The 26,487-nt window shown below is 36.9% G+C and overlaps 1 protein-coding gene across 2 annotated transcripts in view; it reads left to right on the top strand.

The window, feature by feature from the left end:
- STIM2 (stromal interaction molecule 2) overlaps positions 1 to 26,487 on the top strand; it is a 36,220-nt gene that overhangs the window by 6,702 nt on the left and 3,031 nt on the right. Inside the window, exons 2-11 of one of the 2 annotated variants that reach the window (XM_026071109.1) lie at positions 6,796 to 6,910; positions 16,368 to 16,479; positions 17,179 to 17,294; positions 19,137 to 19,314; positions 20,232 to 20,409; positions 21,008 to 21,175; positions 21,383 to 21,483; positions 21,726 to 21,964; positions 25,661 to 25,862; positions 26,083 to 26,231. In XM_026071109.1, the coding sequence (XP_025926894.1) occupies positions 6,796 to 6,910; positions 16,368 to 16,479; positions 17,179 to 17,294; positions 19,137 to 19,314; positions 20,232 to 20,409; positions 21,008 to 21,175; positions 21,383 to 21,483; positions 21,726 to 21,964; positions 25,661 to 25,862; positions 26,083 to 26,231 (1,558 nt within the window). The remainder of the gene's footprint in view (positions 1 to 6,795; positions 6,911 to 16,367; positions 16,480 to 17,178; positions 17,295 to 19,136; positions 19,315 to 20,231; positions 20,410 to 21,007; positions 21,176 to 21,382; positions 21,484 to 21,725; positions 21,965 to 25,660; positions 25,863 to 26,082; positions 26,232 to 26,487) is intronic. The other variant, XM_026071108.1, reaches the window with a different exon arrangement.

Below are 26,487 nucleotides of genomic sequence, written 5' to 3'. Positions count from 1 at the left end.
TAGGATATACCTGGCTCCACTTTCACAGCTATGTACTATGTTTTGCAAGTAAAGTTTTCTGTTATGTTTAAATATGTTACTTTATTACGTAGCATCCTTAGAAACTGTTTCTGTAATGGGAAAATTGAGAACATACCTCAATCATAGTAGGTTGCCAATTAAAAAGCACGCTTGCCATCATGATAACATAGTAAATATGACTAATCTGACAGCAGTAGATGGGGGATGTTAAAGACTCTCTAACGGTGACTATTGTAGGTAGGACTTGATGTATCTGAGTATAGGATTATAGGAAAATGAAAGCTTTAACTTTCTTCTGTGSTGTTTTATTTTTGAAGAAACAGACCTGAAGGAAATAACCCTGTTTAAGGAATAGCTATTCCAGGAAGATGTTAACACTTAGCCAGGAAATGTTACTAATTGCTCTTAAAATAGACCCTCTGACAAGTTTACTTTAAGTTTGCAAAACTGAAAATCAAGCATGCAAGCCTTCACTCAGAAGAAAGTATAAACATAGAATGAGTGTTTCCTTCTGCAATTAATGAGTGGGGTAAATTTTGCTTTTGTACTGAGGTTTGCAAAAGTATATAGTTGTTCATTTGCTTCTTCACTGGCAAGGAGCAAGCATCTCTTGTAACTGCCATGTTTCTACTGCCCTGCTTCTTTCTGTATTGTCACATATGGCTTCAGCTTTTAAGTGCTCTCTATGTCAATCCCCTATTGGATTTCAGTCTTTCCCTGTTTTTGAAGGGTCAGTTTTTTTCATTGTTCTTCATTTTAGTTGTTGGCGTTTACTGGATTTTGGTGAATATTATGATACTAAAGACTTCCTGAAGAAGCTCGTGACTTACGTGATGTCTTGTAATTCTCTTGCACAGCTCTACAGTTGCATTTGCTCCAGGGAGAATGTTTCTACCTATTGCATTGCTGTGTCCTGGGCTTTGGGCTGTGAATTTTTGGAGCAGCACAGTTGCTATAGTACTTTTTTGGATCAAAACTCAGTTTTGAGTCCAGGGTGTGTGAATTTTTTTTTTAACAGTACTCTGCTTGGTTTTGCAGTACCTAGCTTGACAGTTGATTGCTTTTCATTGTTTCACATAATCTTTATGTAACCTATCTGCTTTTTTGGTTTCAACTTCGTAGTCTTAAAAGGCCTTCTCCCTGTTTAGCAGTTATGTTGGCTAAGATAATCCTTAGATGCTTTCAGAGTTTATTCTTTTTATCTCCCTGTTTATAGAGTTATTTTTCTAACCTCTTCTGTTGACCTGGTCATTAAGTATACATAGAAGAGAGATTAGCTGCCATGGCAAGGAACAAAAAAAATCTTCTTGCTTTACCTGAGTGTGTGTGTGGTGTGTGGGTTTTTTTATTTGTGGCTTTTTGCATTTTAGGGCATAATTCCTTTTCTTAAAGGAGTACTTCCATATTAGGCCAACTTTGAAAGAAAGATATTAAACAAGAAATGCTTGTTGATCATATTATATTTCTTCATTAGTGAATGCATTAATTTCTTTGAAAAGTGACGTTCTTGTGTACAACTACACACACTTTAAAATTTACTGTTGTGACAGTCCTGTGTTACAGAACTCATGGAAATCATTGTGATTATTCTCACAGGAAATGAGTAATATACATAGGATCGAAGAGAAGAGGGGCTTTTTTTCTTGAAGAAATTTTCATATAAATGCATAATCACTCTTTCTGAGGAGTAACTCTCTACTGATTTTTAATACAAACGACTCAGGATTCTGTTTTGTGTGCATTGGTTTGCTCTTAAAAATAAATAAATAAGCAAATACTCTGAACAGTCTCTCAGTATAAACCAGATCTTTTCCACTGTTGTCCTGTTCTCCCAGCAGATTCTTCTGTGCATTACTTAATTTGTGATGCAATTTGAAATTAAGCTTTGCAGTTTTCTTTCCTCAACTTGTTAACATAGCCTGTGTTCCTAGCACAGTTTTGAGAACATCAGTTTATATGTTAACTCTTGCTCCCTCTCCTGGCTTTGTAGCAGAACAACATGAAACATTGCGACTTCTGCATAAACTCTTCTTCACTTTGATTTTCTAGGTACTGAGGTAATTTAGGATAGATTCTTAAATTCAGAACATGTTCTTCTAGCACCTTATGGTGCTATGGGATGAGATGTAACACCTTGAAGGTTTTCTGTTTATCTGAGTTGGCATTTTCCTTCTCTTCCTTATTCATATCTAAGTATGTAGCATTTTACATATTTCTTAACAGCAATGCATGTTTTCCTTGATGACGCCTGTAATTGTTCAAATGTTCTTGTCATAAARTATTTCATGATCTTTGCTGTCAATTAGCAGCAAAGAAAAAAGCAAGTTTGTTTCTTAGGAGCAAAACTGATCCGAGGGATATGTTTAACTGAGGAGGTGCAACATGTGCTGGAATCCCCTTTAGATATAGCATATGTGCCATGCTGTTTGTCTTCAGAAAAAGCATTAGCCTAGAACACTTGATTTTAAGACAATTAAATGTCCATACTGGCTGTCTGGAGTCTCCAAGGTCAATGCATCACCAGCCAGCAAGTTGAAGAATGAGTGTTAAATGTGCCTTAACCTTCTTATGAAGAGAGAGAGTCTTTAGAGGAAGGAAGCCACAGCATATTTGTTCACAAAGGACATGTTGGGGATAGTAGGTACTTCGTTTGGAGAGGAAAGGTAGATCAAGCAACATCAATTTTTTTCCTGTTGCTTCGACTGTGAGGCTGTACTTGATCTGGACAGGTTTAGAGACAGTGGTTGGAATAGATGATCTTTTGTTTTCTTATTATTTAGTGCCTTTTCTTCAGTTCACTCTGCTAATTGTGGGGTGGGGAAAAAAATGAGATAGTCAATCTCTATATGCATATTGCATGTTGGCTGTGAGAATTGCCAGCTTCAGAGTAGTTGTGCCAATTTGAGAAGGACTCAAAGTTCACATTTGGACTGTGGAGCATGCAACAGAGGTCATGGGGCAGGTATTTCTGTGTATATGTACAGACATACTTGTATATAGTTACAGAAGTCAGTCCTTTGTCTGTATTGTCCCTTTTTATAGTTGCTGGATCGTGATGCTTCAGAAATTCTGTATTTGCCTCTGCCCCAACAAGCTGCTATTTTCAATTGTTCTCATGTATTTTGAAAAGGGATTTTTCGAAATACTGAACTAGTCAGGGCAGTAGTTGAATCCCCTCTCTCAAATCCAGGACACTCTGTGGTTAGGATTTTAACACTGAAGAAACAAAGGAATTAAAGAGGAAATAAGGAAGAATGTGTCAGTGTCCATAGTCAGAATTTTAAATTTGTGGAACAATTTAGGTTGGAAGGAACCTCCATCAGGTCTAATCCTCTGTTCAAAGCAGGTCCAACTTCAAAATCAAATCAGGAATGTGGCCAGAAATTTTGTCTGTCCTTCATTTAAGTACTAAACCATAGTACTAAAGAGCTGCAGAGGTATATGGAGACTATTTTATAGTGCTTAAGGAGCAAAGAATGTGTAAGCTGAGAGTATTCAAGCAGGTTGCTGACTAGGTGCAATATGAATTATGAAAAGCAGTATGAATATCAGTTTTCTTAATGAGTTCTAACTGTTTTAATATGCAAAATAAAACTAACTCTAGTCCTAATTTGGTAAGGAAATTGAAATGTCATCCTAACCTGTAAGTTCATAGTAACAGATATTATGGGTGATATAAAAGTRAATTACAAAGGGAACCATGTTAATGAACTACTTCAAAACCCACCAAATCACCAAGAAGAAATATTGATAAGTTACTTGCAGACCATCTAGTAAAATGAAAGTAGTTTTCTGTTCATGTATAATTAGATTTTTTGCTTGTATTTAATTTGAGTTACTAATTCCAAATGAACCTTATGCCCATGCTTCCTTTCTCAGCTTTTACTGCCATTATTGATTTGCAGTTTTGTGGCTCATTGTTTTGAGTTGTGGGGGACACTGTACAATTCCACTTGCTTGTTTTAAGTTTTACTTCAACATCCATAATTCTAAACTTGAATTTTATTCTGTCTCACCTTATGTGAAAGGTGAGATGGAATATACAATGCTAACAATGGCCTCTGCTTTATTCGCAAACCTGACTACTCTGCCAGTATTCACTTCCAGTTTCTTCCAATTACTTCTATATATCACTTAAATCGAGCTATTTCCAGGTATAATTTTAGCCATGTAATCCTATGATAGTTCAGAAGTAAACAGTAACAAACTGGCTTGGAATACATGCTTGTATGAGTGATGTAATGTAAACTAAGGCCTGAGTTTTACCAGCTGTCCTGAGTAGTGTGTGCAGCAAAACTTATCTTCCCGTTTGGAGCAGTGGATGCTCAAAGCTCACAGAGAAAAGGCTGGGAATATTCTTCTTGATAAGAATAATGACTTAAAGAATCTGCCTGGTATTCTACTGCAATTTGGCTGAAATTATTGAGAATTAGATAATGTTGCAGATTCTAGTATGTTGAAAGGGGCGGGCTTGTATTCTACCAAAGAGCCTGAGTTTTAATTTGAACTTTGTCTCCCATGCACCCCTCCTTGTAGCTTGTATATGTTACAAGTAGCTTTTTATTCATACATGTACATATACATATTATACATTTATCTCTCTCTATATATTATACATTTGTTTATATAGAGGGAGAATGAATGTTTTTACATGTCAATACAGTAATAGTCCTAGATGCAGTTATTACTTTATTATTGATCTTATATGGTGTAAACTGTTACATATTGCAATCTTCAATTTTTTTAATTTATCCATAGTCCTTTACAATAAGTAAAGAGAATGAGGTTGTTGCAAAGGAATTTTCATGTGCTTTCTCCTATACCTAGTTCTAAAATTCTTTACAAATGAAGAGATACATGATTCTTGGCAATCTGAAGTTTCATATCATTGCACAGTCTAAGGACATAAAATACTTCAGCTATGTAGCACTGCTTTGGATAGTGACAAGTCTAAATTCTGGTATACAAATATTGAACTTGCTCAAAAACAAAACAAAAAAACTTAAATATCTCCAGTTCCAATAGAACAAGACTAAAAGGGGCTTGTAGTTGGTGCTCCTCTGCCCTTGCAGTACTACTTTCTGTTGTGTAGTTCAGCTAACTGCTATGTCAGTTATTGCACTGCTGAAAGAGTAGCAAAGGTGCCAGTTCAGAAACAAACTGCAAAATATCTCTGAAGAATGCGTTTGGAGACCTGCAGGAGAGGCAGGGAGGGTCTAGTGCTAGGTGACGTTGTCTTAACCTTCGGTGAAATAAACAGCATGAGGATGGCTCCAGGTATCCTTACCCTTCAGAGTAAAATTAGTTTTTGTTAATCTAGTCTTTAGCATTTGAGCAATGCTGTGGTCTGTCCAATCTCCCCTCCAACCCCACTTCCTGCCAGTGATGTAATCTATGGATTCGTGACCAAAAGCTTGGGAAGGAGCAGAGCTGGGGGGAAATACCTCACTTGGCAAAAGGAGCCTGAGACTCAGTAATAGTTTAGCAGCCATATTAGCATAGTTCAGGCTGAAGATGGCATTCAGTTTGGGTCTTCCATTCAAATGACATTGATATAAAACCAGTATTCTTCCCCCACCCCCTGAAGCCCACTTTTTAAATTAAAAGAGATCTCTAGGTTTTCCTCTGTTATGTTTTCAGGGTTTTTTATCTGCAATTTTGTGCTCTCCCCTTTTTCAGTGGTGTGTTGCTGCCTTGTGTTAAATGGATTTTCTGGAGTGTTTCAGCTATTGCCCTCACAAAAAGCTTGTCAATGGATTTGGGCTTTGTTGATTTGATATAAGTGAGGTAACTTATCTGTTGCAGAAATTGAACCTTATTTGCAACAAAGAAGTCTCAAAGAAAAAGTTGATGCTATCCGTTTTAAAGTGGATCGTGTTTTCTAGCATTTTCTTCAACTTCTGGGGCTCCTTACTCTTTGTGGCATCCATTTTTCCTGACAGTGCTCCTAGCTAAGATGATATTCTCTAGGGCTTCTGCACTTCCGTGGCTTTTTGCTCATATGTATGTGGAGAAAACGCTTGCTCGTGACTTGTTTAATATTGGTACAACATTAATATGTATGACATGATTGCACGATCCCCCTTTTTGTCATATTGTTTGCTAACATGCAAAGCTTGGTATTTTGGATGAGACTTTCCATAAGCTACTGTGAATGAGAACTTTGTGTAATGCTTCTGTGCTTGGAATGTAACCGTTTAGGCATTTTTAGCGAGAGGAAAGTTAGGACTAAGAATACTTGTGTTTTTTCATTTGATGAAACAGAGCTCAAATTTTTGTTGTTTAATCAAAAGGTTTTAGTGATATTTAGTTAACCTTTCTCCCATCTCAAGCAGTTRCCTTTAGCTGGTATAGCAGGATTCAAGGAGAAATAATTACTCATTCATAAAAGACTGGTATGACTTCAAATTTTATGTGGGCTTGTCTTCAAGTAGATGATATGCTTATATGTCTTCAAAATAGAGAGGCATGCATTTATGACTTGGTGCATTCATGATAAATCACTGTAAATCTAAGATATGCTTAGTGTTGTCAAATTTAGTATGCTAACAATTGCAGCTTCAATTTTCCTAGGATTTAATTGCAAAAATCAGTTCCTGTAAGAATGCTTCATTTCCTTTTTGAGTCTCTGAAGTGGTCAACTTGCATGAATTGTGTGCTGCTTGTATGGAGAAGAGTTAGTAATGATTCTCCTCTGCCTAATTCCCTTGCAGCTTCTATTTAGAAATTGATTGCTGTATTGGAATTTAAGATGATGTTTTTCCTTTCCTTCAGTTTCTAAGGGAAGATATGCAATATAAGGATGCCTCTAATAAACATAGTCATCTACACAGAGAAGATAAACATATCACCATTGAGGATCTGTGGAAACGCTGGAAAACCTCTGAAGGTAAGTAAAGCGGAGTAACTAGAAATAATAGTGGTTATTTAAAAAATATAATTCAGCAATTTTCATCAATTGACATACAGTATACCTCTTCTCAAGCATCTTCAAAAATCTATATTGGTTTATATAAACCATGGTTCATAGGATAGTATGTAAACACAACTGAAAACTCACTCAATTCAGCTAAGTGTGAATGTCCTCTTAATGTGCTGGGTAAATTGAGATAGCCTACATAGACATCAGTATGAGGCTGTAATGTATGAAGGTGACTGCTGCAAGTGTTGAATTGCAGATAAGCATGTTTTAATGCAAGTAAGCCCTAAGGATTGCTCTCAAGCTGTTTTTTTTAAACATATACAGTGTGTTAAGTGAAAAATCTGACGTGCTTTCATTTTTATGCAAATTTTTTTTGACTATCAAGAACTAAAATTCTTAGTCCAGAGCATTTTGGAAAACCTTTTTCCTCTTGGGATAGAGGACAATGGAATAACCCTCGCCCACCCCTAATTTGAATGAAAGTAAGTAGGTTGAGTCAAATATTCCAAAGAGCAGAAAAGTTGTTCTTCATGAGCAGTATACTGTTCATTGCTGAATATGTTCCAGGACGTAATGATTAAAAATGAATTCTCCAGATGTCAGGAATATTAGTTGGATTTTTTACAATTAAAATAGGTGACTCCTTTTTTTTTTTCGTTCAGGTGTGCTAATGGTGAACACAGAAATCTAAAAGTTAGTATCAGTTGAACAACTAAAAGTGGGAACCAGTGAGGAATAAAACTAGGAACATGCCATTGATTCAGCTAATGTAGGAAGTCATTTAAATGCAGTCTGAGGTAATACACTGATTAACTTGAATTAAAAGTATTTGCTGTGTAGTAAATGTACTGTCTAGATTTTTGCCAGTAATTTTTAGGCCAATCTCCAAGTTTTCTGTAGGTATTTATTTACAGATGACTTTGCGGAATGAATGTATTGCAACTAAATTGTGACTACAGAAAAAGATAATTGCAGAGCAAATTATCTGACTACAACTGTTGGTCTGACTGTTATGAGTTTATGGGTAACTCTTTAAAAACCCAGGCTTTAGTAATGTCAGCAGTACCTGATCTGTCTGTTGTACACAGCTATCGCAGGTCTCTTGAATGTAGTGAACAGTAGGAGTTGGACTGAGAAGATTGAGAGCTGTCACTGAAGGACTATCACGTTTTACTGTGTCTGCTTACAGTGGCTTTGTTCCACATCCTGCTGAGGAAACTGAAGTAGCACCCCGGGAAGCCTTTATTGAGACTCCCAAGCAGTATTAACAGTAGTCTGTGGTGTAAAGGATGCTTTAAAAAAAAAAAAAAATAAAAGTATAATTTATGCTAAAGATATTTTACACTTTTATGGTGCCAAATGAAATATGACTGATAAAGATGCTTGATTATGCTTTTATCCTGTCCTTTCATTTTACCCTGTAAGAAAGTTGTTTGGGATATTTTAATTTTTCTTTTCCTCCTTTCACACCTTTGTTATTTAAATGCTGTCTTAAAAAAATAAGAGGTTATTACAATCAAAAACATGAGTTTGGGAAACTCAGAATTAAGATTTGTATCTGATGTTCTTCTAAACTGCCTTTTGACCCAAGATGGAAAGTGATGACAGTTACAAATCATGAAGCCTCTCTTTTACATCATAAACTATTTTTAAATTCAACAATAGGAAACACAGAAGACTGCTTTTCCTTTCTAGATGTTTTTGGAATTCTGATTTTTTTTTAAGTGCTGCAAGATTAAAATGTCAGTTTAATGCAGTTTGACAGCATTAAACAAGACAGTGGAAGGTATTGTAAATGACAGTATCAGTAATACAGAACTTCGTAAGCAGTCTGTGTGAGGGTTACAAGCCCTAAATAGTACTTGACAGTGCCCATTAGTGCTTATGCAGAAAAGTCTTTTGTATCTACTACTCCTTAGTTTGTGCTGAGTAGAATTGCTCTTTCCTTTCCCTAAAGATTACTTTATATGGATGGTTTTCTCAGCTGTGCCCAATAATGTGAAATTGCTTTCTCTTTAAGATGTCAGTCTTAAAAGATGGATAAAGTTTGAGGGAAGAAGTAAAGAACACAGTTTATGGAATAGCAAGTACACCATTGCTGTTTGTCTCCTCAGGGGATTAAGAAAAGTGGAGGTTATATTTAACTAACTGCTTGGGAAGGGGTATTTGAGGAACTGGCTGTTTATATGGAACTGTGAAGATTATGTCCATATAAAAAGCTTTTTTTGTTTTTGTTTTGTTGTGTTGTTTTAAGAATCCTTAAGGAATATTCTGTGCTGGTGCAAATTATGGGAATTTCAAGACTGCTGTAGTTTTTGCCTGCAAGGAAAGAATCAAGTCATAGCTTAAATAAGCAGCATCTAGCCTAACGGTGCTGTGTTGCTGTGCACTTTGAGTCCTTTAGTACAAAACAAGGCTTTTGCTTAATTTAGTTGTTACTTATGTTTTGTGTGACTTTTTTTTTTAATTTCATAATATAAGGCCATAGAAAACTTTTTAGAGGAATGGCAAAAAGTTAGTATAGTGTTTGAAGCACAGCAGAAAACTGTTCTCCAGAAGTCCTTCTACTGTATGCTTGTTTTATGCGGTTTGTTTTGACTGTCTCCTGTTCTCTTTTTTAACTAAACAGGATTTATATGTGTACTGAGTCTTTAAACAATTCAAGCTTAGCCATTGGGGGGTTAAATTAACAGGTGCATCTTGGGTATTTTTTTCTACAGGGGCCTTGAAGTGGTGGTAGTTGTGAACGCAGTGAAGGTGGCAGACGAATGTTTGTTTTGTATGCCTGAATTTCGGTCTTCATCTAATTCCTTTGGAAAGTTCTGTTTCTGGGGGATGTGTCTGCCATCTTCCCCCCTCAAAAAGGGGGGCTAAAACCATGTGAATTTGAGTGCTATCTGAAGAGAGATGTTTAGGTATTTAGTCTCAGTAGTAAGGGAGTCTAAAATCAGTGCAGGAGCCTTTGATAGTTCTGTTCAAGAGGAGCCAATGAAATTTGACAGTAAATCAAGGTGAGCCTTCTCTGACCCATCTTGGTGAATTTGGGGGAATGTAGCATTGTCCCTTGGAACTTGATTTTGTAGCAATACAAAACTGTTGTAGTCAAACCTGGAGTTCACAGCTAGTTCATTATTGCCAGACTAATGAGTCCTCTCAAAAATTAGTTTTTACAAACTGCTGAAAGTAGTTCTTTGCCATTATGGCTGTTTGATCTTTAATGTGCAGTATGCCCTGTTCTCTATGGACTGTTCTGTAACACATAAGCTACTCCTTGCTGTGTGTGTTTTGTTTTTCCTTCAACTCCTGTCCTTTCAACTCCTTCATGTTTGTATTTGTGATCACCTGTTTTAGTCTGAGGTAATACTGTGCAACAAGTGTTCTTGCAGCAACTTGGAATAAATTGCATTTATTCCATAAAGCTGTTATGGTTGCATTACACATTCTTAACCATTGGCTATCTCAGGTTTTAATATCCAGACAGTGGAAACGCATGCAAGCGAGGCATTGCTGAGGATGTGTTGCATAACACTGAATCCCATTCCAACTGGGATTAATACAGTATTGCAGACYGTCCACTTTGTGTAAGAGGACATAGGAGTTAGTTGTAATGTTAAACCTTTGAAAAGATAATCAGGGTCACCATTAGTTTCTTCTGTCTCTTTTGCTTTTCAATGCTGTTTAAAAGTCTACTGGTGGCAGCATATTTCACATGAATGCTGCTGCTGAAAGTCCTGCTAAAACAAAACTAGCTTTTGAATCCTCCTATATGTTTAATACAGAACAGTTTAATGTTTGTGGCTTTGCTTGTGTTTTCTGCCTTGCCTGGTTAGCATGTTCTCAACTTGAAGCCTAGTATATGGTTATCATTCACTCTTTGCCATAAAATACCTGAATCCAGTGTAGTCTGATCTCAGAAAGCAGTAGGAGCCCTGATAGGAGTACGGGGGCTGATATGGTAACACTGTTTTTACCACAGCACCCCTCTTCCCCAAAGCACTGTGCCAGGTGGTAAATTTAACATGAATGAAGTGACAGGTAGCCCCACCTTCTAATCTGTGATGAATACGGGTTAGCAAGGAGCAGCTTTCTTACAAGATCAGTTTGAAGCTGCTTGTGCATCCCTCACCTTCAGGCATGTTATTGTAGATGAAAAGCAAAACCAGAAAAAACAGAGCAGCTGATACAAGTCTAGAGAATAAGTGCGACACTGGGGAGTAAACATTGTGGCTTCTGCACCTGCCTGGTGGTGGTGTGTTGCTGACATCCTTTCTCTCAAGCTCTCTGTGAAAATAGGTGTGAGGGAAGAATTTTATGATTAATCTTTTTGCTATATTCATTTAACTCACAGTAGTTGTCAGCTGCTACTCCAGTATCTGAAGGACTGTATTCTTTGGTGCTTAAAATAAGGAAAAAATTTATTACCTCAGCTAATTAATAGGAGCTGTCACATTCTAATTGGCAATGCTGAACGAGATGAATTTCAGCTGGCTCGCTTGACCTTCAGTACACCCAGTATATATCACTTCTCTTGTATCATATTTCAGGAGGCCATGACTGCTTCTGTTGAATAAGAAGGCCAGTTTACTTCTCAATACTGCATGCTGTGTAGAATAAATTTATATATTTGTCATAAGTATTACTTGATTTGTCTTCGGTAGCATTATAAGAACTAGAAGATATCAGTTAAAAAAGGGGGGGAGGGGATTGAGAGTGGTCACTGATATAAATCTCCTGGGGTTCCAGTATGGTGTTGGAGAAGGGGGGAAGAAGGGATTGTTTAGGGTTCTGTCCTGGCTGGAAGAGCAAGGAGTTTGGGGGGCCTGACTCTGCAATTCTACTGGTGCAAAACTAATTTACAAATGCCACAGCAGGTTTGCAGAAAAAGTTTGCAGAAAACTAATTTTCTGCTGAACAAAAATTTCCGATAAATTAAGCATGTGCTGTGCAACTTCATTTTGGGACCTGCAGTACGTTGCTTGGTGACAGCTGGCTTTTATAACTCGACTAGGTTTTTCCTGCAGTTTCTGTTCGTGTATCTGACTTGCATCAGACCCCCAAACAGCCTAGATATGTAAAGAAATTCTTTCCTAAGCTAAAGGATGCTTCTATGGTGATAGAAGAAACTGCAAAAAGAAAACTCCATAATGGAGCAGTTGTTTTCAGTTTCTCAAGGGAGTCTATTGCGTGTCTCCCCCTCCACTCCCTGGGTCTGTGATCTAGCTGAAAAGTTGTTTTCTCTTTATTAAATGTATAGTTGAAAGAGCAACTAACTTTTGGGAAGAAAAAAAAAAAATTAAAAACCTGACAGTTCATACAAAGAAGTAGCATACTTTTAAACGGGGTTTTAAATGTAGAAATTGTGCTTCATGCTAATGCAACTTTGTTTAGACCCTAGATGAGATCTCAGTCTATCTGGAAGCTTGGATGCATTAATAGTAGCTTCTTGTAAGCCTTTCTGCTTGTGTTACACAAGACGGCCAGTTTGCTGTTCATGTTAAGGAGAGAGAGAATGCGATCAGTGTTTTCTCTTGTTCACTGTAATGTTTTCTTGCTTTCTGCCCTTACTGATTTGATCTCCTGTATGCCACACATCTTCAGTTCTCTGTCCTATTTTGATGATTTTTTTTCAGCCCAATTTGTTGCTCAGAGCATTTTATTTTTAGGCTGTTACAAACTATTCCCAAAGGAACCAACCAGCACAAAGGAAAAGAAAGTCTTATTATCAGCTTTGATAATATGTATCAGTTAATTTGAGACTGTATTTTTTATAACTATATTTTCTTGTGATTAAGCCCGGCACATGAACTTCCTGAATTGCTCAATCCATTCATGGTTATCACTGCACTCTGTCCAGGTTATTACCGTCCTCCCTACCCTGCTATATGACTAAAAATACCACATACAGTATTTTAGATTTGGAAGCAACATGCTTACATGTTTTCTTTCCATCTGCAAACTACTGCTTTTGCTCATTAACTAGGCATCTTCTTAGCCACAGCTGTTTCCATTAGTTGGGTAAATAGACAGGYGCTTGGTAAAGCTTATCTGGAGTAACAGGAAGTGCTGATGGCTCCAGTAGGAAATAGGAGTTTGTTCTGCAGTTGACAAATAATTGAGCTTTGGACAACAAAGATCAGGTGTGGGGGGATATAACAGATTCAAGAGGAGGGAATAAGCAAAGGCTTTTGGGCTGCTTTTCATATAAAATGCAAAAAGAGCTTAGAGATGAGAAAACATAAACATATCTTCCCCATCTCTCAGAAACAGAGATGGGGATATGTTTACCTAGCTACTCTCTAGTGTCTACTTGGATGCAGGAATTTCCATGTCTATAGAAATGGGAAGATAATCATGCCTAGGACTTTATATTCAGAGCTAGCGTATGCTAAAGCATATAGTTTCTTTCTTTTAAAAGAGATTTTTACTGACCTCTGATTCAGCCCTAACAGAATCTCTGTTGTATTCTTAATCCTTTTAAAACAAAGCAGTAATTAGCAGGCTGACCCTTAAAGCTGTTGTAACAGTTTTCTGTTAAATGCTGTTGGAGAGCTGTTGGTTCATATGAAAATCTAGAAGTCTTTTTTTCACTCTTTTTGTGAGAGGAAAGCAGAGCATGGATTTTTATGACTTAATGACAAGGGCTTTTTATTGGAGTCAGGAAAAAGTAGAAAAATTGTAGGTATTCTCAGTGGAAAAAAGGAAAAAAAAAATTTGATTATTGGATCAGAAGATCCAGGCCTACCTCTAAAAAAGCCTTAACTTTTTAAATTAATTTTGATTGAGAAATGCTTATAGTAGAAATAATTATTTGTAAGACTTTCTCATGTACATGAAAACTATGTGGTGCATTTTATAACTCAGTCTTCCTGAATCTTAGATTCTTGTTAATTTGGTGATTGATTCAGTAGGGTACTATCCTGTTAGTTCAAGACCAGCATGAAATTTCCAAGCTTTCACAGCATGATTTGCAATTGTTTAGTCAGAAGGTTAGTCTGCCATGGGACTTGGTAAAACTGAAACAGATATTCTGACCTGTCCAAAATATAAATACCACTATTTCTTCATTTTTGAAGTGTTTAGAATGTCAGTCACTGATTCAGATGTGTTATAGCATAGTGTTGAAGGTTGAAAGGGAAATATTTATGAAAAGGAAGAGTAGCTCTTGCTTATGACCTTGTTTTACCCAACAAATCCAAATTTCTTGTCAAATGTGTGTAAAATCCCAGAATAAGGATTTACTCTATGCACTGACTCTATTTAGTTTAAATGGGGAGTGGCCATTTAAAAAGACACTATATATTAACAGCTAATTAATATTGATTGTTCTGTACATGGATAACAGAGTAAGAAGAATACAGCAAGTACACGTTCTGATTTTTGTTCATGAGAGACTTCATAGTTGCTGCTTTTCTCAGTTTCTGTGCTAATGGAGGTATTCAGTACAGTGCTGGACAATGAATAGGAAAGTGTTTTTTTTCCTAAATAACTGGTCTGTTTTGAGAAATTATGTTGATATCCTACAAAAGAAACATCACACCAGTCTAAGCAGCAGAACAGATATGTGATTGTGACTCTACTGTAAATGACTTCAATATGCACCTCACTTCTTACAGTGAGTTATGAAAAGCAAGAATTTACCGAAATTATGACAGTGTGATTGCAAAATACATTCAGGAGTAGAAGTGAAACTTTGCAATTTATCAACATATAAACTCAGTGAATTGTGCAGCTTCCAAAATTACATTTTCTGTACTTTCAATATCTGAAGTGCATGGTAAAGCCTGTATTGTATAGTAGCTATTTTAGATGATTTTTGCTATGTCAAATCAAAACAGTGTTTTTGCTTTGAATCAGTTTGTGAAGACACTTCCAGAACAGAAGTTAAGCAGACACTTTTCTGGACAGTCTTAACATTCTCTTGAGATGCTTACAATAACTTGTAAATATAATTATTACATATTTGAGAAACAATTAAGAATCTTTGATTGCAATGTGAAAATGACCTGTTTACAAATGGAGCTGAAACATCTTGCATCAAAGCTTGGAGTAATATGACAATAGTCTGTTGTAAGATCAGTACTTGGAAAGAAGTTTGCAGTCCAAAAGCAGAGAAGGAAGTGAGGTAGTGTACAGAAAAGGAGGTGTAGCCATTCATGTAGGTATAATACAAGCTGTTCTGTATTGTGAATTTTTTTAGAGACATAATTGGGCCTGTGAAATGTGTTCTGTTTCTAGTCATCTGGAATGATGAAAATCTGAAATGTTTAGGCTTGACTTTAATCTATGCCAAGTGAAATGAGACTTATCCTTATTTTGGTTTCAGTGGACGTGTTAGTAGACTGTAATATGGATTTGAACTAATAAAAATTTCTGCTGTTTGTAGCTTATCTGTCAAGTTTTAAGCAGCTCTTTCTAAAGGATGATTGTCAAAATTCACAGAGAATGTGCCTTCAGGATAAGATTTCCAAAGAAATCTGTGCCCAACATTATCAGATGCAAGTAAAGTTTTAGAGAGGGCAAATGTTTTTTGAAAAATCAGGTGTTTCTTCATGCAAAGATGAATCTCTGCAGGAGGAGGCAGTCACATGATGTCTTTTGCAACGCAGACAAACTTCTGCACGCTTAACAAGTGGAAAGAACAGTTGCTCTTTGGTTTTGCCAATGTGAAGCTGTAAGCAGAAGCAGCTGTAGGCCTGTAATGGCCAGAAGCTTATGATTTTTAGTAAAATCTGTGGATAGCATTTCCTTATTTTCTTATAGCATCTGTAGCTATGAAAGGATATGTAGACTTTTGCTATTATGAATAATATACAGGATAAAAATTTGCTTAATCTATGCACTTTAAAATAACTTTTTCTCTGTGGGAATATTGCTGCATATAATGCAGGATGTCCTGGAGATATTTGGGATTGACTTAAAGGCTTTGCTATCACATATGTGCTGTCATATCTTCTTTCAATCTCCTTTCTCTTTTTCTCTCCCCTTTTTGTCGTTTGAAGGCATGAGCTGCTATGAAGATTCTAGTGAAAACAAGTACTTAAGGCATTGTCCTGGGAGAGGTCAAGGAAAAAAAGAATTGGGGTTCAGATCTGTTTAAGTAGATAAAAGTCACAAGATACTGTACTGTCGGAGGGAGGGGGGAGAGGAATCTAAATTATTATCTGGAATTTTTAATAAAGAAATGTTTCTGTTGGTTGCACACTTGTTTGTTTAAAACTTGTCTAAGCTGCTTCTCTGAGGAGCGTTTAATGAAAAAGGCAAAATGCCAGAAATATTTTTAGTGAATGTGAGTACTAATTTATCTGTAATTATATTCAGATAAACTCTTTGCTCACTGTAGCCTGCTTTTCTACCACTTGTCTTTTAAATCATGCTGCTGATATTTCTGATTATCGAAGTTATTAAGCAGATCTTTTTCTTCCAGTTCATAACTGGACTCAAGAGGAGACTCTTCAGTGGCTGTCAGAATTTGTTGAATTGCCCCAGTATGAAAAGAATTTTAGAGACAGCAATGTGAAAGGAACAACACTTCCCAGGTGAATATTCCTTCTGTATTAGTTTCAAATGATTCCCTGTAGGTTGCTGCTTTTGTCCATATGTGGAACAACTGTCTGAACCTAACGACTAAGCAGATGTGCTCAAATGCAAGAAAAGAGAAGTGCACTTGCAGTTCTGAAGAGCTGGTTTGTTTATTTTTTTTCTGCCAAATTATTTCCAGATAAAATTTACTTCCTGCCACTCCTTTCACCTTGTTTCTTGCTGCTGAAACTTTTATTGACAGTCACATAATTCTGTATGGTGCCTAACTTTCTTTTGCATGATTTCCAGTGAATTCTTTGGGTAAACATCAGAACTATCTGCAGAACCCCTTTTCTTGAGCATAACTACTAGATTTCAGTATTGCATGTATTTAGAAGAATTGGTGTCACAAGACTGCAAATAAGTTGGTACCATTTATCTATGCCAAGCAGATTTATTTTGTGATTGTTTCAGAAAGAAAAGAATAGGAAATAGGAAACATGATTTGATACTTCTCCTTCTGCCACATGCTGAGATGCTTTTTGATAACAAAACTGTCACCTTGTTATATATCCTATTCTGTTTTGATTGTGTAACTGTAAAAGTGTATAATAATGTGTGGAAAATTCAGTACACTGTGGTGTGTATTTTTCTTCATTGACCAGTTCTGGATATAGCTTATGAAGAAGTAGGTAACATTGTTTTATCATTAACAGGATAGCAGTAAATGAACATGCTTTCATGATCTCTCACCTGAAAATAATTGACCGGAGCCATAGACAAAAACTTCAGCTGAAAGCCTTGGATGTTGTTCTGTTTGGACCGCTCACACGTTAGTAATTTTTTTTTTCTTATTATTAACTGTAAGAATTCAATAAAAATAGTTTCAGTGACATTTCCAACTGTATGTAGGACAGCTTATTTTGTTTTGTAGATGTATTGATGGCTTATTTGGCATGCATTGTGGAACTGGGAGGAAAAAAACCTCATTAAGGTGTTGGATTCGGGGAAACTGTCCGCTTGCGTGTGTGCGATTCTGCAGTAATTTTAGTATATTCCTCCCTAGACTAGTGTACGTTGGCTTTTCTGTCATAGTAAGTGCCCTCTGTATGTTTTTGGCTGTGTTTAAGTTAGACTTTTAGCTAATGTTACAGTCTGTCCTCCAAAATAAGGAAGTGGTAGTGGTGCAGAGCCAATCCCAGTGTCTTCTGCGCAGACTTGGGTTTAAGTGCATTTGGATTTAATGTTACAGTTCAGCATCTGACCTGTTTTAGCTCATGCAGATGTTTCCTTACCATATCCCCAGTGGTCCACATGCTTGCTAGTACGTAGTTACAGATCTGTCCTGGCTCTGTGCATGTCAGGTGTCCCTGAATTAGGAAGCCCTTTGAGAGCTTGGTGGTCATTTAGGAGACTAGTGAGTGACTTTGCAAAAGTCAGCCCAGCTCTGGGCAATAAGATTTTCTGAGGGGAAAAAAAACACGTGGTCTTTTCATATACCTTTAATGCTCACTGTTCCATTGGAGCAGTTCTGAGATGTTTAGTTTTGCAAATAGGTGGCTTAGTTTTGCAGCATTTTCATAGCTAGGTTTTTTTTTTCTGTTCTCTAGAAGCAGTTAAACTGCTTATGAAAACTAATTAGCCCTGAAATCAGTGTAGTTCTTTTACAGTGCTTTACCTGAACCGATAAGCTGTGACACGTTTGCCTCCATATCCATTGTGATATTAAACTGAGACACATCTAAACTGTCTATGGATGTTGGGATATACAACTCTTAAGTTGTAACCTTCATGATCTGAAATGTGCTATGCTGTTTCATGCTATGCTGTTAGTTTAGTCAACAGAATTAGGACAAGGTTATGGCTCTTGCCAAAGTCCTAGCGATGAAAAGCCAGGGCCTGGTTAAGTGCAATGTTAAAGTGGCTATTCTTTGAAACCAAGCCCCAAGTACTTGAAAAACTGATGTTAGCAAAGCATGGACTCTGTGCCGCACTGGTTATTTTGCAACAATTTAACTAGGTCTTCAGATCGGGAGATGAAGTGCCTGTTTTGTAGTTAGAATTAACAGAAACTGTGTTTTAAATGCTTGTTTTGCAAAAGTTCAAATGACTGTAAAAGTGGTACTAACAAAGAAGTGGATCATCTTTGGGTCAGAAGTGGATCTGAATCTTGGATATAAGTTCTACAATTCAAATTTTGCTTTTTAAAAGTGCCGCTACTAGCAGTATACTCCTTTTAAAATCTACTTTATTTTGGACAAGTGCACTTTTATCTCRTCACAGGATACTCCAGAGGGCACAGATTGAGGTGAATTTACTCAAAACATAAAGTAGGACTTTAAAGTTCCTCCTAGCCTTATAAGGTGCAATTGGGAAGACTATCACTAAACTCATTATATAAAGGTACAGACTATGTTATGCAAAAGATTAGTAAGCTTTGCTCTATGTAATGTAAAGTTTAGTGTAGATTGTCTTAGTAGCAGGGTTGATTTATGTTATCTTGGAAATCCTCTGGAATGCATTTGAAAGGGGATTGTTGGAGATGGTTTGAGATAAATGAGCTGGAATTCTGTTTAGCATCAGTTTACATCACCTGTAGGCTGTGAACAGAAAATTTCCATGGTGGCTTTCTGTATCAACAAAGCAGATAATGTTCGTGTTATTCTCTGTTCAGGTCCTCCTCACAACTGGATGAAGGATTTTGTATTAACAGTTTCTATAGTGATTGGTTTTGGTGGTTGCTGGTTTGCATATACTCAGAACAGAACCTCAAGAGAACACATCACAAAAATGATGAAGGACTTGGAAAGTCTCCAAACAGCAGAGCAAAGTCTTCTTGACTTGCAGGAAAGGTATAAGAACTAAAAAAGCTCAACTCTTCAGTGAGCTGTCCTTGTTTTTATTTTGCGGTGAAATACAAATACAGATCCTTTAAAGTCGTAAGTGACTTGCTTTTAAGCTGGCTTTGAATTTTGTTCATTTTCATTTTTCGCAGAAATTCTGATCTTAGTAACAATGGGTTTTTGGATTGAAATTGCTTCTGGATATTTTAGGATGTAATATGAACCTAAGGAAGAAAGAGAACAGAGGTTCAATTTTATTTTTATGTATTGATTTTCCACTTGAACCCAAGAAAACAATTCTTTACTGTGGGAGTGGATGAACATTGGAACTGGTTGCCTGGAGAGGTTGTATTATCTCCATCCTTGGAGACATGTAAAACCTAATTGGACATGGTCCTGGGCAACTTGCTGTAGCTGACCCTGCTTGAGCAGAGGGGTTGGACCAGATGATCTCCAGAGGTGCCTTCCAACCCCAACTATTCTGTGATACTGTGATTTAGAAGTATGTATTGTTATTCTCATAAAATTACAGTTTACCTTGGAATTTATAGTTTCTTTACATACATGGAAATGAGATTATCTGATATCTTTCTCCTGCTTTTTAAGCTCTTAAGATTGAAACAGACCTTGACTAATTACTTTGTACTGCTTATTTAGCATTATGGATAATTGGTAGCTTCTCTGATATATCTGTACCTTAGTTTTGTAGAAGGACTGGTATTTTGATCTCTTCACACCTTTAATGAAGGTTAACCTTAAAGCTGGCATATTTTGTCTGGTATTGTGGTCTGCAGTTTACTTACAGGCTTGAATGTAATTGCTGCTGATTCATGCTGTTTGCACATTCTTATTTATCCTTCTGTTGACTGTGACTTTTAACAAATATGCTGTGTATTTTCTCATATTCTTCTTGTTCAACTCTGAAGGCTTGAAAAGGCACAAGAAGAAAATAGAAATGTTGCTGTGGAAAAGCAAAATCTGGAGCGCAAAATGATGGATGAAATCAATGATGCAAAACGGGAAGCTCATCGACTAAGGGAGTTGAGGGAAGGAGCTGAATGTGAGCTAAGCAGGCTCAAATATGCAGAGGAGGAGCTAGTACAGGTACCTGCAAACTAATTTTAGCATTGACTTTAAATTCATGGCTTTATTAGATGCTTAGTAGTGTTTTAAAGTAGCATTTCTCTGATGCTAGATTTGAATGAAAAATTATAAAAACACTTAATGGTTGTCCATCAGTCGTGCATTATCTAGTAAAATACTCTTGAAGCTATGGAAAGAAGCACACTTTGTATATTAGCCTACGATCATAATGTATATGAATTCAGGGAACATCATGTACATCAGAAGAAAGCTTTTTATTATCTTGTTATCAGACCAGAAATAATAGCTTTGTCACACTCTTCTGAGTAGTAATAGATCTAATTTATAGTACTAAATCAAAATGTCTTGCCTTAGAAGTATATTGAAGCTTCAAGTCAGTGACTAAGAACAAAATCTGAGCGTAATGTAGAATATGGAAATTCATCTGCTGTGTTTCAGAAAAGCCTGATCTGCCTTCTTGACAGCCACTGGCACATATCAAAGCTCTGTAAAACTTCAGTACGTTGCTCTGGGGGGAAAAAAGTGTTTATATTTCATTTTCTTCTGCTGTCAGTTCTAGTGATGGTCTTGGTGAAACTTGTATGTTTTTTTTTGATAGGTTCGAATGGCTTTAAAAAAAGCTGAGAAGGAGTTTGAGCTGAGAAGCAATTGGTCTGTTCCTGAAGCTTTGCAGAAATGGCTTCAGTTAACACATGAAGTTGAAGTACAGTATTACAATATCAAAAGACAACATGCAGAAATGCAATTATCAATTGCCAAAGATGAGGTACTAACTTTTATTATTTAGCTACTTAGACTTTTCTGATCTGTTGCTTTGGTATATGAACTAGTAGGTACAAATTATTTGGATGAGAATTTGGATATTTTTTCTGCTTTGAGGTATATGCTGCATATCAGTATTGCTAATGTTTTATCATCTGCATTAAAGGGATAACTTCTAGGTTTATGCACTTCATTTTATCTTGCATTTTAGGCAGAAAAGATAAAAAAGAAGAGAAGCACTGTATTTGGAACGCTGCATGTTGCACACAGCTCTTCTCTGGATGAAGTGGACCATAAAATACTTGAAGCAAAGTAAGAGTTACCAGGTTGCATATTTTTTGTGATTTATTCCTGGAACAATGGAATTTGCGAAGAGTTATGTCTGAGTGGTGCGTGGGTTTTTTTTTTTTTCACTTCTAAGTGAAACTGGATATTGTAGTGGGAATACTTGCAGTCTTAATACCTTCTGGTATGCTGGAATGATTGTACTGGTGTTGCTTTGTTGTGTCATAAGAATAGTATATGCAATTTTAATCTTGTGTGCTTTTTTTCAGGAAGGCACTCTCTGAGTTGACGACATGTTTGCGAGAACGTCTTTATCGATGGCAACAGATTGAGAAGATTTGTGGTTTCCAAATAGCGCACAATTCTGGACTACCAAGTTTGACATCCTCTCTGTACTCTGAACACAGCTGGGTAGTGATGCCTCGAGTTTCCATTCCTCCTTACCCAATTGCAGGGGGAGTTGATGACTTAGATGAAGATACTCCTCCAATAGTTTCACAGTTTCATGGTAAGCGTTCAGTAAAAAGAAAGGGGAAAAGTTGTAAAGGTGAGGGAATTGAGAGGAGAATGTAAAGACAGGTGGGAGGGGAATGCTGTAATAAAACAGGAGTGGACCAAAGTCAGATGGAACAAAATGCTGTGTAGCTTTCCAAATACATCCTTTGGGATTTGTAGAGAATGTTAGCTGGGGTTTGCAATGAAGGTAAAATAGAGAAAAAACCTTTTTTCCCTCATTATTTTGGGGGAGGGGGGAGGAGGGGCCATCAGGAGAAGCCAGCTAAGGTTTTGAAATTCTGGTTGTCATGCTTGGATTGCTCCCAGACAAAAGTTTGTAAACTGTAATGCAAAATTTCTCACATTTATCTTATCATATGGAAGGGATGTAGGTTTTGTAGGATCCCTTGAGCTACTAGGAGGATCACACCCTTTGAGAGAGGCAGTGCTTTCAAAACATTCTTTAATGGCTGGAACAAAATCCTGTTGTTATCCAAGGGAAGCTTTCAGACAGAATGTTTGTGTTGGGATGCATTGGGTTGTTTGAGGCTGAGAGGCCAAATGCTGGAGGGAGGGAAATCCAGCTTCAGTTAAACTATGATCAAAAGATATATACACTGGGGATTCAGACCACCCTTGTGTTTTGAGTCATTGCGTCAGTACGAGAGCCTGTTTTATGGAAGTTGTGATTAACTGGACTCTAGAGGCAAATTAAAAAGATGAGCTCTCACATAGCTGTTCAGACAAGCAATATCAAGTTGAAGAATGAGTAGGGAAGAAACCTCTATCATATTTGTACTTTTTCCTTCCTGGGCTGGCCTTCTAAGAAGAAATGAGAACTGTATTTTGAAAGGAGTGTAAGGAAAATCGTTGCTACTTTGCTGGCTTCTTTTAGTGTGATTGAGGCATGCATTTTCTTCTGAATGTACCAAGCTTTTGGCAGTATCCTACATGCCCTTTTGAAAAGTTCATTAATCCCCTTGCAACACTATTTCTTGTAAGTTTTGGTCACTTTTAAAGTGTCACTTTAGCTTGACCTTCTCTACTATCAAGGCTTTGATTTAAATCTTTGCAACAAATTTCTTGGATGAAACAGTAATATGTGATGCCTAGAGTCAAAATTCTAAGTCCATATGGACTGGTTTCACCTGTATGGTCTAATTTCAAAATGAAGTACTCCATTTGTTATCAGAACTTCCAGATTGTCTAAAATATCGAGCCACTTAGATATGTGCATAAGATTCAGACCCCTAATCTTAGTAACACTCTTTAGGAATACTCAACCTTCTTGTTCAGTTTTTTTCATGAGAATGAAGCCAGAGAGCGAAGTGCAGTTGGTTCAGAGGAACTAGGATTAGAGAAGGACTGTAGAGTTTATAAGGGCATACTTAGATGAAACCTTGCTATATGCTTAGGTACTTATGGTTTGAATTTTTGTTTACGTTTAGCTCATTTTGGCTGTTTTGGAAGTCTCTAGCAATGAATACTGTTTCAGTCAATGATAAAAGATGTCTTAGTAGAATTACAAGAACTTTAAATGTGTTTTCTGAGTTTTGGCAAGGCATTATAGCTTGCTTTTATGCAAACAATCACGTGAAAGAAGTAGCTTCTCTTTGAAAGTGTGTGTTGTTTTTTTTTTTTAATTTGTACTCAGTAAAAAACCCGGTTAAGACTTGGGTGTGAGGAAAGAGGGAAAAACATGCTAAGTGATCTGTTCTTGAGACAAGCAATTTAGGAGGAGTCAAATTACTGTRTGATAGGTTGATAACTGCTAAATTATTCCTGTCCTTTAGACAAAAATGACATGCACATGAAGGACAGAAGCAAAGTGGCTTGTCTCACTCGTGAGGCTTCAGGCAAAATGCGGTGTACAGACAGGTCAGTTATGAGCAAGACTGTTTCAATGTCTGGACCTAAACTGAACTGTCTGGTCTGGACCATTACCTGGCCAGCATCCTTTGAATCTCTTAACAGAGTTGGAAGTCCGTCAAACAAGCTGCTTTGTGCTGCTGCAATCAGTGTGATAGTCTAAAGCAGTGTAAAGTAATAGGTTTCTCTAATCAATCCTCAGCTAAAGAACAAAAGGGTCTAAGGAAATAGATGAACTAGACTTGGAACAAGGTCATTAGGAGAAAGGGATAGTGAAACTTCTTGCTTTCCATAAAGTGGTTAGGATTCAGCTGATTCCTTGATGTAATGGGTTTTATTTGTACTAAAAAATTCTAAGTCTTAAATTTTCTTAGCTGGAGTTTTCATAATCCTGTGTATATACACTTAAAAATAACCAAAATGTTTGCAATTTCTCTCAAAATTTAGTAATAGTGCATTTTTTGTGTTACATCAGTAAACAGGATGGCATCTGATTTACCTAGACACGCAGTCCAGATTTCTTCAAGGGATTTTATATTCAGTTCACACTTGCTTTTTTAGGAATATTTTTATAATGATACAAGCTTATTTTTGATCTGTAAGCACCTGTTTCTCAGGTCAGTATAGAATTCATCAAAAGTAAAATCAAAAGTTTGAGTTAGATGACAATTGTCATGTTCGGACTTGTGAGCCACCCTTTTATGTTCAGCCTATCAGGAAACAAAGTCTAAGTGCTGGTGAGGTGCAGCTGAGTTGCAGTTGCTCATTCTAAATTGTGACTTTCTGCATTGAAAGCAGAATGTCAACTGAAACTCCTGAGATTCCAGGAATGAAGACTAATTTACTTGAGGCTAAACTGGCATCTCAAAGGAAGATGCATTTTATGTCAGGCCAGACATCCTTGTCTGCAAAAATTATTATTATTGTTACTATTTTAGTGTGCTCTTTTAGGTAAACGTTTTGAACATACGGGCATGGCCTGTCTTGTTTAAGCAAAATGATGCAGTCTGTGGGATAGTTTGGGGAGGGGTATAAGAAATCCTGAGGCTCGTAACAGCTAGCCTGAAGATAGGTCTATAGACCTACTTCTGTAAGAGTATTGCTGTCTAATCAGTTTCTGAAGGAGGAATTGGATTAGGAAGATTAGGAGCTTATGTGACTTCCTGTTAGATCTTTCCTTGGTCAACTTGTATGTTGCTGTGTCCACCCATTGCTAGTATTTTTGCATCCTGAAATTCACAGCCTACAAAAAGGAAATGTTATCAAATAGGAAATTCTCCTCCTTGAAGTGAGGTTGAGTTAGATATTTCATATCTAAAAATTTTTAAGAAATATGATAATTGGTCTCCTGTGTCTAATGTAACTTTCAACTAATGTAGTGTATTTGAAATGGCTGTTTGGTTACCTTGGTTACTTACCTTGCAAAATTTTTGAAGATTCTTTAAGCTACAAATAACCACAGAAGTAAAATGCAGGATATTGTGCAACGTACTAATCTCAGCACCACTATTTTTAGTTTACAAGGGATTGGGAGTTTCAGTAGAGCCTTTTTTCTTGCTCTCAAGAGAGTAGTGAGCCAGAACTTTTGGTGCACAGTCAGAGTAATACTTGGCAGGCACAAAACTGTTGCAGTTGGATGTTGGTTAGGTGCTTCAGCTAACTGTAGAGTATATAAGGCAATGCCGATCTTCCTTTTCTTGAAACAATTGAGCAATGTCAAGGTTGTTGACACGAATCACTGTGGCTGTAGCAGACATCTGCTATTTAGTCTTCAGTGTAGGTTCCATTAACATTGATGTCATTTGGGGGTTTTGGTTTTTTTTTTTTTTCTTTGCCTCAGGGTCCATTGTAAAACCTCCTAGCACACTGGCAAGAAGCAGTAGCTTGTGTCGCTCAAGACGCAATGTTGTGCCATCATCTCCACAGTCTCAGCAGGCTTTGCACTCCCCTGACCCTGACATCCTTTCTGTGTCAAGCTGCCCTGCTCTTTATCGAACTGAGGAGGAGGAAGAAGCCATTTACTTCTCTGCTGACAAACAATGGTATGGAGACTAGCAAACAGCACTCAAAACACTGATAGGATTATTTGTGACTATCAGTGCAGAATTAGAGGCTGAACTGAATCAAAAGTTGAGTTCTTCTCTGTTGTGTGTATGTAAATAGCTAGCAAGTCATATGAAATTAATGTTACAATCCAGGGTGCACTGAACTAACCCTGATTCTCCATTACAATATGTTACTGGCTTTTACATCTGAAACTAGGATCAAAAGCAATGTCAGCTACTGGGCGAAGAGAAGATGGATGGTAACACAATTCTTACAGCATGTTGAGCGTGTACCTACTCTTGTTACATGGCCTCATACGAAAAGGTTAAATTCCTTTTGGAAGGAGCAAATGAGCTTGTTGAAAGGTAGGGACACTTGTCCTGAAGAAACTTTTTGCATACGATAGGCTTAAATCTCCTTTGATTTCATAACTTCTCTGATTTCATGCACCAGCAAAATAGTTTTTGTTCCTTGAAGTGAGATGCAAATGACTGATTCTGGGCAGATCCTGATGCCCACCAAGACAAGATCACAGAATTAATTATCTTAAACCATCTGATTATCAAATCTTAATGGTACTTTGTTATATCTCTAATATTATGATTCAACTGTATCTCCAGT

This window comes from Apteryx rowi, unplaced genomic scaffold, assembly GCF_003343035.1.
Source record: "Apteryx rowi isolate R43461 unplaced genomic scaffold, aptRow1 scaffold_321, whole genome shotgun sequence".
Classification (NCBI taxonomy): Eukaryota; Metazoa; Chordata; class Aves; order Apterygiformes; family Apterygidae; genus Apteryx; species Apteryx rowi.
This window is presented reverse-complemented; position numbering and strand designations above follow the sequence as displayed.